At 47.4% G+C, this 14,420-nt stretch overlaps 2 protein-coding genes across 2 annotated transcripts; both read left to right on the top strand.

Moving 5' to 3' along the window:
* The first annotated feature begins 495 nt into the window (after window positions 1–495).
* On the top strand, window positions 496–1,698 carry LOC135395716 (uncharacterized). Its single transcript, XM_064626808.1, has 3 exons — window positions 496–1,038; window positions 1,112–1,240; window positions 1,333–1,698. Exons 1-3 carry the CDS (start codon window positions 496–498, stop codon window positions 1,696–1,698), a joined length of 1,038 nt encoding a protein of 345 aa, XP_064482878.1.
* A 9,210-nt stretch (window positions 1,699–10,908) lies between these two features.
* Window positions 10,909–11,715, top strand: LOC135395517 (uncharacterized). Its single transcript, XM_064626684.1, has 3 exons — window positions 10,909–11,212; window positions 11,285–11,393; window positions 11,447–11,715. The coding sequence occupies exons 1-3, from the start codon at window positions 10,977–10,979 to the stop codon at window positions 11,699–11,701; spliced, it is 600 nt and encodes a 199-aa protein (XP_064482754.1). The 5' UTR covers window positions 10,909–10,976; the 3' UTR covers window positions 11,702–11,715.
* The last annotated feature ends 2,705 nt before the right edge of the window (window positions 11,716–14,420 follow it).

The raw sequence follows: 14,420 nt of genomic DNA, 5'->3' as shown, positions 1-14,420 counted from the left end.
ACCAGAGCAGGCACCTGTTCCCCTATGTATCTGACCTATTTTTTTAGATAACAAAATTCCTCCTGTATGAGGGCGATAGAGGGAGCGCTGACACATTTTTCTCCTTTTTCCTCAATCAAGAATGCCTCGTATATCTCTCGATCCTGCTGTGATCGGAGATTAATTTCTATTGAAGTTTTATCAAAGGCAGGCGAGCATCCACATCTATAGCAGTGGAATGCCAAGTGGCCCGACGGTGGCATCCCTTTCAACAACGTCGCGTGCTCACGTAACCTAGTATTGATACACCTCCCCGTCTGGCCGATGTACACTCTTCCACAGGATAGCGGAATACAATAAACCACACACTGGCGGCAATCAACCCATCTGTTTTTGTGTTTGTAAAGTAGTCGTGAGTTGCAGTTCGTCCCGTTTTGTGTGTGCCTTTTGTCTGTGTTTCTGGCTGCGGTGGTGTGAACTTGTCATGTACCGACTTCCCCAACTTCGGACCCTCAGATGGAAGTCGACTCAGGATCCGATTATTCTATTATTTCTGAAGCTACATACAAGCGCCTATGGCCAGAGAAGGGCCCAACAATTCATCCACTCTCCATTTCACTACGCGACTTCCAAAAGCAGCCAATTTCGCTGCGTGGCATATGCTTCGTTGATGTTCAGTATGGATCCTTCAGAGATCCGCTGCGGCTTCTTATCGCTGATGGAGAACGAGTGAGTATGCTGGGGTACGAATGGTTCACACCATTAGGTGTCAAGTTGACGGGTGTTCACCACATGGATGCCAACCCCATAGAGCAAGTACTCAACGACTTCCAAAAAGTATTTCAGGAACGCTTTGGAAATTACACAGGTCCTGTTGTTTCACTTCCACTAGATCATTCTGTTCCACCCATCCGACTGAAGGCAAGGAATGTTCTCCTGGCATTACGTCCGAAAATCGATGCTGCACTCGATCGTCATATCGCCGATAATGTTATTGAAGCAACTTCAAATCCAAAATGGGCTACTCCTGTTGTTCCTGTCATCAAACCGTCAGGAGAAGTAAGACTGTGTGGCGACTACAAGGTTACTATCAACACCGCTATGCGTGCTCATTTATACCCTATTCCTGCAGTCAACGATCTTCTTTCAAGCTTGTCTGGTGGTGGCCTGCTATGCAAAAATAGACGTCGCACAGGCCTATCTTCAGCTACGTGTGGACGATGACGCTGCAGAAGCACAAACCATATCATCACACATCGGGGTGCTTTCAAAGTGAAACGCCTCCAGTACGGTGTGAACGTAGCTCCAGGACTTTTCCAGCACTTAATTGACGAACTTCTCGTGAGACTACAGGGAGTAGTGCCCTATTTTGACGACATCTTGATTCAAGCTGCTAACCAGGACGAACTTGCAACACGATTGCGTGAAGTGTTACGTCGACTTGCCCGTGCTGGCCTGCGAGCCAGAAAGGACAAATGCTTGTTTGGTGTGTCCTCTGTAGAATTCCTGGGGTATCGTGTCGACGCTAACGGCATTCACCCTGCAGATTCCAAGGTTACAGCGATCCATGATGCACCGCGTCTGAACAGCAAGCAAGAGCTTCAGGCTTTTCTTGGTCTGCTGAACTTCTACAATTCTTTTCTGAAAGACAAGGCTACCGTTGCTGAGCCGTTGCATCGTCTTCTAGACAAGGACGCAGAGTGGAATTGGACTCCATGACGAGGCTTCCCAGCGAGCAAAAGAACTTCTCTCATCAGATAGCGTTCTTGTACCATTCGATGAGAAACGTCCTACATTCCTCACGTGTGATGCATCACCTTATGGTGTAGGGGCTGTACTAAGTCAGCAGCAGCCAGATGGACGCGAAGCTCCAGCTGCATTCTCTTAGACCGTAACTACGCACAAATCGACCGTGAAGCTCTCTTCATTATCGCCGGAGTAAAGAAGTTTCATCATTTTATCTATGGACGTGCATTTAGAATTGTGACTGACCATCAACCACTTCTAGGAATATTCACAAGGTCAAAGCCCACTCCGATGATAATCTCACCAAGAATGCTTCGTTGGCCTCAGATGCTAAACGCTTACGAGTTTGAGCTTGTTCATCGACCTGGGAAGAAAATCGCAAAAGGCAGATGCTCTAAGCCGCTTGCCACTTCCTGTCAAAGACGATGCTATACCATGTCCGCCTGAAGTGCTGTTCACCGAAGAGCTGGCCAGTGCACCACTTCACGCCAAGGACATTGCAAGCATGACTGTACACGATCCTCAACTTTCCCGAGTTCTCAACTGAGTGAGGAAGGGTTGGCCAGATGACAAATGTCCAGATGAGTTCAAGACATTCTGGTCGAAACGCTATGAGTTATCTGCTCATAAGAACTGCCTCTTGTGGGGAAACAGAGTAATAATTCCCAAAGAGGGACGACAGCGAGTGTTAGACGAGCTCCATCTGGGTCATCCAGGGATTGGACACATGAAAGCCCTTGCTCGGTCGTACGTATGGTGGCCGAAGATCGATGAGGACATCGAACAGTCTGTCAAGAGTTGCACCGAATGCCAATCCACGAGGCATGCACCACCACGTGCGCCGATACATCCTTGGGAGGTTCCACACTCTCCATGGTCTCGTCTCCACATGGACTTTGCTGGTCCGTTTCATGGACAATCATTCCTCTTAGTAGTTGACGCCTACTCAAAGTGGCTAGAGGTAAAGCTCATGACATCTACATCTGCCGAATCTACTGTCAACATACTACGGGAGATCTTCGCTACGCACGGCATTCCAGACGTTGTGGTCAGCGACAACGGACCTCAGTTCACATCTGCTCACTTCCAAACATTCCTTCGGAGAAACGTATAAGGCAAGTTCTCGTGGCTCCCTATCACGCCGCAAGCAGTGGACAGGCAGAACGAATGGTACAAACAATGAAGGATTCGATGAAACGTATTGTACATGGCAGCTGGCAGCAACGACTTGCTCGTTTTCTCTTGCATCAGCATACCACTCCAAATTCATCAACAGGTTTTAGTGCAGCCGAACTCCTTATGCGACGCAGGTTGAAGACTTGTCTGGACAGATTGCATCCAGACGGAATGAGTAAACGCCAGAAGGTAGAGGAAAAGCACGCTCCCAGACCGGCCGTAAGGACCTCTAAAGACTCTGACCCGGTGTATGTGCGAAACTACGGCCATGGACAGCCATGGATCCCTGCAAGAATTGAGAAGCCCACTGGACCTGTGTCGTACAGAGAACTCAGGATGACAGGGTTGTGCGACGCTATCTAAACCAAATGCGAGGTCGTGCCACACCAAGCAACGAACTGCCAGAGTCGGTTGGGAAGCCGACTGATGTTTCTCCAGGCGACTGTATCCCACAAGGACTTGTAACACCTACATCTATTCCAATGGATCAAGCACCAGCTAGTTGCCCAGCTGTTCCAGAAGCCAGTGCGTCTTCACCGCAACTTAGTGGTCCTATCTCTACACGACCACGCCGAATGATCACACGTCCGCGATATTTGGACGATTTTGTCAGCTAGGGGGAAGGGGTGTTGTGTATTGTTGCGTGGTGTATGATTCAGCCAGGTGCGACGGCGCCGCTTTCGCGCGAGAAGATCATGTATCGCGGGAAGCGCGTGTTCTCCTGGTTTCGGGGATCACGCGATGCGTTCACTCGGATGCTCCAGTCGGGCGTATCCCTTCTTGCAAAACAGACATATGCAGTCCAGAAAGCAGTAAAGTTCGAGTTCATCGTGATCAATCTTCCCAAACTCAACATTAACGGAATGAAATTTAGCAAGGAGAAAACACAATGGGTGAAGATAGGAGGGAACAGCGCCAGCAGCGAGCCTTTTGCCCTTCGAAATTTCCTGGTCGCCGACACAAATGAATACAAATATCTAGGCGTACTCCTGCAGAACCAGCAAGACTACTTGGAAAAACACGAAAAATCGACGAGTGCTAATACCAACAGGAAGAAAGGTCATATATGGCATCTTGCTCGACACTCCTATAACCCGTGCTCAGTTGGGAAACTCCTATGGAAAACTGTAGCCGTAGCGGCTGCAGCATATGCGAATGAAGCCCTCTGCTACAGCAAAACCACCATAAAGGCGCTTGAACGACAACAAAGAGAAATTTGAAAGTGGATCCTCAGAGGAAACATGGCCACAGCCAACACAGCAATTGAGGGACAGACAGGGTGGTCTAGATTCGGTTACGGAAATGCGCGGTCAAAGACACGTTACCTAGGAAGACTCATCCATCTACCAGAAGGCGGGTATGCAAGAAGACTCTTTGAGCACGTAAGGTACACTGGCATCAAAACAGAATGGATAAAACGCATTGGCCGAATAGACTCCAAATATAGCAGGGGCACCCGCCGTCAGACGACGAAAAACTCAATCGAATGAAATCGGTGCATAAACAAAGAGATGAAGAAAATTTAAAATGAAAACTGGAACCAGCGCACTACAAAGAAACAATGCCTAGCTCTCTACAACAGCTACAAAAGTACACCGGCCCCGTTCAACGCCTACAGAGGTGACCGACAAAGCAGCTTATAATTTCAGGCCAAGACTGGCGCACTTGTTCAAGTTGGGCCACATCCTCAAGGACACACAAACGACGGTATCCTGGATACACTCGCAGGGTTTAGTGCCCTCTCGACACATGGGATACATATTCACCTGATCTAACCTAACCTCAGTCACGACGGATGCACAGTCTACATGGGCCCTCTTGACACATGGAATACGTATTCAGCTGATCTAACCTAACCTCAGTCACGACGGACGCACAGTCTACATGGGCCCTCCCGACACACGGAATGCGTATTCGCCAGACCTAACCTAACCTCAGTCACGAACGCACAGTCTACATGGGTCCTTTCGACACACGGAATACGTATTCGCCAGACCTAACCTAACCTCAGTCACGACGGATGCCGAGTCTACATGGCCCTCTCGACACATGGAATACGCATTCGCCAGACCTAACCTAACCTCAGTCCCGACGAATGCACAGTATATATGGGCCCTTTCGACATATGGAATACGTATTCGCCAGACCTAACATAACCTCAGTCACGACGGATGCCCAGTATACATGGGCTCTCTCGACACATGGAATACGTATTCGCCAGACCTAACTTAACCTCAGTCACGACGGATGCAGAGTATATATGGGCCCTCTCGCCAAATTGAATACGTATTCAGTTGATCTAACCTAACCTCAGTCATGACGGATGCGCAGTAAAAATGGGCCCTCTCGACACATGGAATACATATTCGCCAGACCTAACCTAATCTCAGTCACGAACGCACAGTCTACATGGGCCCTTTCGACACATGGAATACGTATTCGCCAGACCTAACCTAACCTCAGTCACGAACGCACAGTCTACATGGGCCTCTCGACACATGGGATACATATTCACCTGATCTAACCTGACCTCAGTCACGACGGATGCACAGTCTACATGGGCCCTCTTGACACATGGAATACGTATTCAGCTGATCTAACCTAACCTCAGTCACGACGGACGCACAGTCTACATGGGCCCTCCCGACACACGGAATGCGTATTCGCCAGACCTAACCTAACCTCAGTCACGAACGCACAGTCTACATGGGCCCTTTCGACACACGGAATACGTATTCGCCAGACCTAACCTAACCTCAGTCACGACGGATGCCGAGTCTACATGGCCCTCTCGACACATGGAATACGTATTCGCCAGACCTAACCTAACCTCAGTCCCGATGGATGCACAGTATATATGGGCCCTTTCGACATATGGAATACGTATTCGCCAGACCTACCATAACCTCTGTCACGACGGATGCCCAGTATACATGGGCTCTCTCGACACATGGAATACGTATTCGCCAGACCTAACCTAACCTCAGTCACGACGGATGCAGAGTATATATGGGCCCTCTCGCCAAATGGAATACGTATTCAGTTGATCTAACCTAACCTCAGTCATGACGGATGCGCAGTAAAAATGGGCCTTCTCGACACATGGAATACGTATTCGCCAGACCTAACCTAACCTCAGTCACGACGAACGCAGTCTACATGGGCCCTTTCGACACATGGAATACGTACTCGCCAGACCTAACCTAACCTCAGTCACGACGGATGCACAGTCTACATGGGCCCTCTCGACACATGGAATACGTATTCGCCAAGCCTAACCTAACCTCAGTCATGACGGATGCACAGTATATATATGGGCTCTCTCCGCACATGAAATACGTATTCAGCTGACCTAACCTAACCTCAGTCACAACAGATGTTGTAGTCCTAATGTGTTCCATATATGTATGCGTAATTTGATGTGACATTTGTGATGCGTGAACATTCTACGTAGAATAACGTAGAGAACGTGACCTTTGTCATCAAGACTCCCCATGTAAAACATCACTTTTCCTCTGATTAATTTGTGCCTCTCCTAATGATTTCCAGTATTTTGGTGCACATTTCAATATTAAATGCTGTATTCCAGACATCTACGCTCAAAACACACCTGTTTCTCATAGTAAAGTTCTTGCTTGGCATGCAGTTTTCTGTTTTACATTACAGTTGGCCCTAGGAGGTTTAACTCTTCTAATAACCCTGTTCTGCCTTTCAAAAGCAGATATTCATTTTTAATGTCCGCATTCACGCGTGTCGTCTGGCAACAATTACATAAAGCCGATATTCATTTCGTAACATGCACTGGACGCCCGTATTCACAAGTGTCGTCTGGCAACAATGACCTTACCATACTCCTGCTAAATCTACACCCATCCGTGCGCTCCGGGATCGTTACTAAACTACAGCCCCGGTCCGATTCAAAGGTGACAAGGCACAACCTAAACCTAAATCTAAATGCAGTGGCTAGCGTTACAACAACAGTAACACTAACTGTCTGTTAAAGTTACAACAGCAGTAACGGCAACCGCCTGTTGCAGTTACAACAAGAGTAGTGGCAACCGCAACAACAACGGGGAAAGCGAACGGTCGTTGCGACGGCTTCAATGAGGTCAGTAGAGTTAGTTAGTTCGCTGTTAGCATGGAGTTAGGAAACACAGGAGCGGCCGTTTCGAGCAGATTTCCGTGGGACCCCTCTGGCGGTCGCTCCTGTCAAAACCGCCATTACTTCCTGTCCACCACGTGATCCTCTCTAAAGTTTCGGTTTGGAAACGCTTTGTTGCTAGCGCTGCTTTTCGTGCTTTTATGTTTTTCCAAAGTCACTTACTCTTAAAATGTGAGCACCACTGCAGAAACAACGTTTTGTTAACGTGTTCTTACCGCGGTTGCGGCTGTCGTTCAACAGAAAGCAGCTCTGACACGGGAATAACGTTTCCTTCGTAAGCACGTACTTGACCGGTTGTTTCGTACCCCTGTCTGTGAGAGAGTCATCTGGAATCGTTCCTTTCCAAGCGGGCGCTGTGATACAGCTGCAGATTCAATTGATTTCCTCCATCGTTGTACAAATTTGATTACTGGCATGCTTCACTTTGTGGCACTTCAGCAATAAACACACAAAACGCGGCCACGTCGTCACACAAACACCGCTGCCGCGAATGATGTTTCTAGTCTTGCGTGGTTGTCCTGCAGACCCTGACCGGTCTTGTAGTAGAAGGGTAAACCGAGAGTAAACCTCCGAACATACACAAATAAAGCTGGACGCACGGCGTTCATCACAATGCAGATACCTCAACTGCAAGGCAATCACGACTCCTGTCGTCTGCTTTGGGAGCTGGCCTGCGCATGCTCTTGGGGTCACGTGAGCGGTCACATGATAGACAGGAGCATCCCAGAATGCAGTGCGAAGCTGGCACGCCCGTCCCAATGGCAAAAAGTTCGAAGGGCCGCTCCTGTGTTTCCTTCCTCCATGGCTGTTAGTTAGTTACAGCCACACGTCAGCGATTACGTCATGTCCGTTGGAGTCGTGGCGCCGGTGGCGCTCCCCGCCGCGCCCCCAGCCCACAAGCTGTTTGTACACGCCACTGATCTCCATAGTAATAGGCTAGATAGCGGATTGAGGGTGCAACTGTACGGTCACCGGCCGCCATCTTGCGAAGCTCAAAACATTGCCGTCCGCGACTCAGCTGCATATTCTGCATGCGTCTTTGCGTAGCATTTTTGTGGTGTCATGCCTGCCTGCTGTGGTTATGGGTGTACGGCCCGTACTGGCAAGATACCGGGGACGACATTTCACAAGTAAGTGACTTAGTTTTACTAATAAATGTGATTTATTAGTCCACGAGCGGGGCGACAAAACGTTGCTGTTGAAGCATGTGCGCGGCACTTTGTGACTCGTATCTCAAGATCTAAACGTTAAACTTTAAGCAGTACGTTATCTGGATAGAGTCATTGTGATAGTCCAGACTTACTGCAGTTCACGGGTATGGTCTCGGCACGTAGCAGGCGTTGAAGTGCGCTTGTCAGGTGTGGGATCTACGGCTCAGTTTGTTGGTCACGGTATCGATGATTGCTTGCTTGGGTCAGCCTTGTCATCTCTGCCGTAACTGATGGCATAAATTGTTCAATGCAGGTTCCCTCACAGCCACCCACAACATTTAAAAAAGTGTTTGGTGAATGTCAGGCGAAAGGACTGGACGCTGTCGAGGACATCACTGGTCTGCAGCAAACATTTTAAAGACAGGTGCTTCGACAGAACAGGGCAAACCGTTCGACTGAGGCCTGACGCTGTACCCAACAAGTTCGACTTCCCAGAGCACCCAAAAGAAAGTAATAATGCATACGTCATATGTAGAGGCCGGATTTATATGCACTAAAAGCTGGTTGAACACACATGCATGAAAAATTCATTAATCTTGCTCAAAATATGCACCTCTAGAAATTCACTTGGATGCATTTAAAACACGCAACAAATTCACTGGGGCAAAAGTATCTTACTTTATGCAGTGTACAAAAAGCATGCAGAGTTTGAAGCATTAGATCGAGAAGTTACCAGTCAAAAGGAACTCCCTACGAAGTTACCGTGTGAAAAATGTAACTAAGTTAATAACAAAGTTATTGAGCCCGAAACGTAACTCGCAGATACGGAGTTACTTTAAAAAAAAGAACGAGTTACCCCCAAGTTACTTCGGACAAAAAATAGCACTATACAGGTGCAGCGCGTGTGAGCAGTTGAGTTCGACCCTGAGTTGCCTGCGTTGAGTTTTCGTTTATGTCCAACACTGCGAACGCTTTGCATCTTATTCCCTGCTGGCACACAATGGTTCAGCTTCATTTCAATAGCAGCGGTTCTTACTTCCTGAACAGAATACTGTCATTGACTGAACATCACGTTTTATGACATAAATTGCCATGGAAGAACCGGAGAGAAAGCAAGAAAACAAGTGGACGTGAGTGAAAAGCGAATTAAAAGTAACTTGGAACTTAGCTTAAGTTACTTTGGCAAAGTTACCCGAAAAAGAAATGAGTTCCTCTGAAAGTTACCACGGCGCAAAAGTAGAGAATTAAGTTATAAGTTACCAAAAAAAAGAACTTAGTTACAGTAACGAGTTTCCTCGAACTCTGGTTGAAAGTGTGTATTTGCATGAAAGTCTAGCCTCTATGAATCATGTTCCCTAGTTAAGAGTTTCAAGCGATGGTTGATGATTGGAATCAGTACTGCATGAAGGGCACCTTAAAGCTGCAAGTAGTCCGATATATGAAAACACTCCTGAATTATTCAGTCATATGCAGTTAAAAGCCACTCCATATTGGATAGGACAGTACAAAGATGGGCAAAAGCATATAAAGAAAAAAGTATTGCATGGAAATTTTGCCTAACATACAAACTCGTATTAGTGGGACATACAAACACACCAGCCACATGTCTCTTTGCTGCGTTCCAGCATGTTTACTTTACTTAGAGACAATAAATAATTTTTCAACCTCGAATGTCTACTTTTTATTCTCCTTGCTTAAGTTTGCGACAATATATGTTTGAATGCAGCCCAAATGAAAACAGTGTGATCCGTCTGATCAAAGAAGTTTCCCAGTGCAACAGCAGTATCCGACTGTACCACCTTGCCAAGGAATATACAGAGAAGGTGACAGCCAGGCCTCATCTGCGAAAGAAACTGTCAATGTTTATCATATTCAACAACCAGTAATGCACTCTGCCCACTTACCTGGTTGACTGCTTCAAACTTGCTGTTGCAACTGGACTTGTGATACTTTGATGTTGGAGCTTTCTCCACAAGACCTTGCTACTTAGCCTTTTTATGACTTATTCACTCTACCTCTAGTCATTTTGAACTGTCTTTACCGCCATTTACTTCCCCAGTGCACATATTTTTAGTCGATATGTTTTTACCGTCATATAGCCTTTATATCACATAATATCGTTCTAGTCCTTTGGAAGTGCTTTAGTGCCGTTCGGCATTTCGTGTCATAGCTAGTCATATCTAAACTTCATGTGCAAAGCATAATGTTTATACCCAAGCATATTAAGGTGGTTACATAAACAAACGTGCAAAACATTCCCTGACATTCTACACCCCCGAGCAGAAATGGAATGGGAGAAACACGAGAAGCAACACGCTGCACACGCTGACAGACGACAAAGGAAACGTAACACAACAAATACAACACCACACAAAACCAGCAAATCACATAATCGAAGTTCAAAGTACAAAATTGGAACAACACGACCTCACACGAGTACAAAATAGACAGGAAATAACATGTATGTGACGGGATTTCACACAAAAAACGTAAGGAATCCAATCACGAGGGATTTTTGCAGCGATCCGTGGCAAAATTTTAGCGAAGCAGCAAAAGAAGCGCTCACAAACAGCAAAACGTGTCACAGCTTACATGCATTCCAACGGGCTGTAATGGCTCTTTTGAGCACCGCAATATGGCGCCCGGTTGGCGTACCCTTTCCCGCGATACCCTCACCCATCCGCTATCCAGCCCTTATACATAGAGATCAGTGGTACACGCCCCCCACGTGCGCTTGTGCCTGCTTGTGCGCAGTTTTAACCATGCAGCTTGGGGACAAGTTCCGAAGCTTTGACGAGCTGGAGCAGCATATAAAATGCTTTTCAAAGGAAACGTTTGCCCAGCTGTATGTCCGCAGTTCCGTGTCCCTTCAAGCTGCCCGTGCGAAGGGATTGAAAAGGTTCATCAACGGGAACATCTCTGTCTATCAAGTTAGGTATTGTTGCATCCATTGTGGCTGGAAACACAGGAATCGGGGTAAAGGCATTCGAGCAGCAAGGTACGCACGTAGACTGCCTCAGCTGAACACGATACCTGACGTGACGCTTACGCCTGTCACTTCTCTTTTCAGCACATACATCAAAGATTGCCCGTTCTATATTGACTGCCGTGTCTCCAGTGACGAGGAACACCTGGAGGTTGTGGCCATGGGAGAGGAACACAACCACGACATGTCAGAGGTGAGATTATAAAAGCTGCACTATAAAAGCACTTACTCCCTGTTCTACCACAGGAGCTCTTTTTGCACCTGCCTCAAAATCAGAAGTTGACCGATGAAGTGCAGAGCGATGTCAGAAGGCTGCTGGAGCTCGGGTCTAGCAAGAAACGAGTTGCGCGAGCCCTTCAGGAGGAGACGGGTCAAGTCATACTGACAAAGGACTTGGCAAACATAATAACGGCTCACAAAGACCCGGAAAGACATGACCTGAAGCGAACAGTGGAGTTCCTTCAATCTACGTACAGTGTGTATCCATTTCAAATGCATTAAGTGATACGTGTGCACTCATGAGTACAGATGAGTGCGGGTATAAAAATTTGTACCCGCAACCGCACCGCACCCGCACATCCCGACGGGTAGCAGCATACACGCAGCTCAATGTGACGCATGTTTCAGTTGCGCCACATGATCGTTACAGCACGAAATGATTTATTGATGATGGGTACACTGTCCATTAGCCACTTTTCTAACAGTCAGACGCTGTGGCGACTGGTTGCCCGCTTACTAACGCGAAGCGAGTCGTCGTGTCGAAAAATAGCCAAATTTAGCCCTATGTGGCAAACATAGCCAAAGAGTGACAATAACAACTTGATGTTGAGATGATGAATGGGGAGTTTCAGCGCCAGGGGCCACCCTACCCCATTTTTATTGCCCACACTACCAACCTTTGTGGTCTCATAATCAGTTGGACTCTCGCCCTCCCTCTCTCAAAGGGTAAGCATAAAACGTGGTGCCAGTAAATAAAAGCTGTCATGATCTCGTACACCACGGAATGACTGGATATGGAACGTCTTGGAAAATATTTTGGGCGAAATGTTCGCGATAAATCCGGTCGTACACCAAAAGCCGACAGGCTGGTTTTGTGCCTGCGGGTATTGCGGGTATACCCGCACCGCACTCATCTTTACTCATGACCACCTATGATTTACATTTCCTTCCTTTACCCCTTTTAGAATCTGACTGCCACCTCCTAACCAGCCGTGATGAATTTCGAGGCCTCCTCATCTGTACCCCACTTACATGTCCATGTCCTTATACCCATAATTCACCGGCATCGATGGGACATATAAGCTACTAGACATACGGACGCCTGTCTTCGTGATTCACAACATAGATGGGAACGGAAGTACTGAGACAGTATGTGTGCAGAGACCCTCAACTGGGTGCTTGGAAAGTTCAAGGAGCTTCACCCCACGGCACTGCAAACTCGTTGCATCATGGCAGACAAAGATCTGCTTGAGCGTCAGTTACTCAAGGAGCATTTTCCAGTTGCTCATGTACTGATCTGTGCATACCATACACTGAGGACATTCAGCCGAGAAATTACAACCCAAAAGATGAGTATCTCAAGTAAATTAAGAGAAGAGATTTTGGCTACCCTTCAGGGCATGGCGATGTCAAGATCAGAAGAGAGATTCAAGGAACTGGAAGGCAATTTTTTTCACTTGCACCTTCAAACGTGAGAGACTACTACGAGAAGAACTGGAGAACGTGTAAATATGAATGGTTTACTGGACCACAGTTCATGGAGGGCACTTTCAATAGCACCACAAACAACCGGCTGGAGAACTTCAACAGGCAGTTAAAGAGTATTAGTTATGTTTGTTAGAGAGTTATGTTTGCCGAAACTCACTTTCCACTCATCTGAGAATAGCGTCTCATAGTGCATCTATTCTCTATAGGCCGTGTGAGCTCCCTGTCGCTGCCTCCTCTGATGCAACTCTGACCGAGCTCGTGGTTGTCGGTCCGTCAAGGTACGCACATGTTTGCCCAAGTCCTTTGTCAGTACGACTTGACCCGTCTACTCCTGAAGGGCTCGCGCAACTTATTTTTTGTTAGACCCGAGCTCCAGCAGCCTTCTGACATCGCTCTGCACTTCATCGGTCAACTTTTGATTTTGAGGCAGGTGCAAAAAGAGCTCCTGTGGTAGAACAGGGAGTAAGTGTTATAAGTACGAAGGTATTCAGCTTTTATAATCTCACCTCTGACATGTCGTGGTTGTGTTTAGTTCCCATGGCCACAACCTCCAGGTGTTCCCCGTCGCTGGAGACATGGCAGTCAATATAGAACGGGCAATCTTTGATGTATGTGCTGAAAAGAGAAGTGACAGGCGTAAGCGTCACTTCAGGTATCGTGTTCAGCTGAGGCAGTCTACGTGCGTACCTTGCTGCTCGAATGCCTTTACCCCGATTCCTGTGTTTCCGGCCACAATGGATGCAACAATACCTAACTTGATAGACAGAGATGTTCTCGTTGATGAACCTTTTCAGTCCCTTCGCACGGGCATGCAGCTTAAAGGGACACGGAATTGCGGACATACAGCTGGGCAAACGTTTCCTTTGAAAAGCATTTTTATGTGCTGCTCCAGCTCGTGAAAGCTTCGGAACTTGTCCCCAAGCTGCATGGTTAAAACTGCGCACAAGCAGCCACGAGCGCACGTGGGGGGCGTGTACAAACAGCTTGTGGGCTGGGGGCGCCACGACTCCAACGCACATGACGTAATCGCTGACGTGTGGCTGTAACTAATAGCACGGTCACTCAATACTCTTTCTGGTCAGGAAACTCGCGCGAGAACTCCATTTCGGCGGCCGAGCGGCGCGTGGTGGCGCGGCGATCGTTCCGGGGGAGACTTTCGTGTGCGCCGGTACCTGCGCGTATGGCTTGCATAGTGTGTTCATGAGTGTTTGGAAGTGTACACTTTTTCTTTCTTTGTGCTTGCGTTTTGAGTGTGTAAGCAGAGGTTCTTTTTTAAATATCCCTGAAGATAATTGCAATCTTTGCACTCTGTTCGTATGTAAGAATGATCTACACATACAAAGGAGACTTCGATCGTCTGATTCGAGCGTGCAGCATTTCGTGATGACTATATGTTCTTCATGGAAGGGGATCGTTAACTTGACGAGGACTGAATGAAAGTATTTCTTCTTTGTCTAAAAAACAGCGATGACTTGGTCTACGGGAATAAACAGAAAACATTCGCTAATAGCCT

Source organism: Ornithodoros turicata, chromosome 5, assembly GCF_037126465.1.
Source record: "Ornithodoros turicata isolate Travis chromosome 5, ASM3712646v1, whole genome shotgun sequence".
Classification (NCBI taxonomy): domain Eukaryota; kingdom Metazoa; phylum Arthropoda; class Arachnida; order Ixodida; family Argasidae; genus Ornithodoros; species Ornithodoros turicata.
The sequence above is the reverse complement of the archived record's forward strand: the minus strand, read 5'-3'. Positions and strand labels throughout refer to the sequence as shown.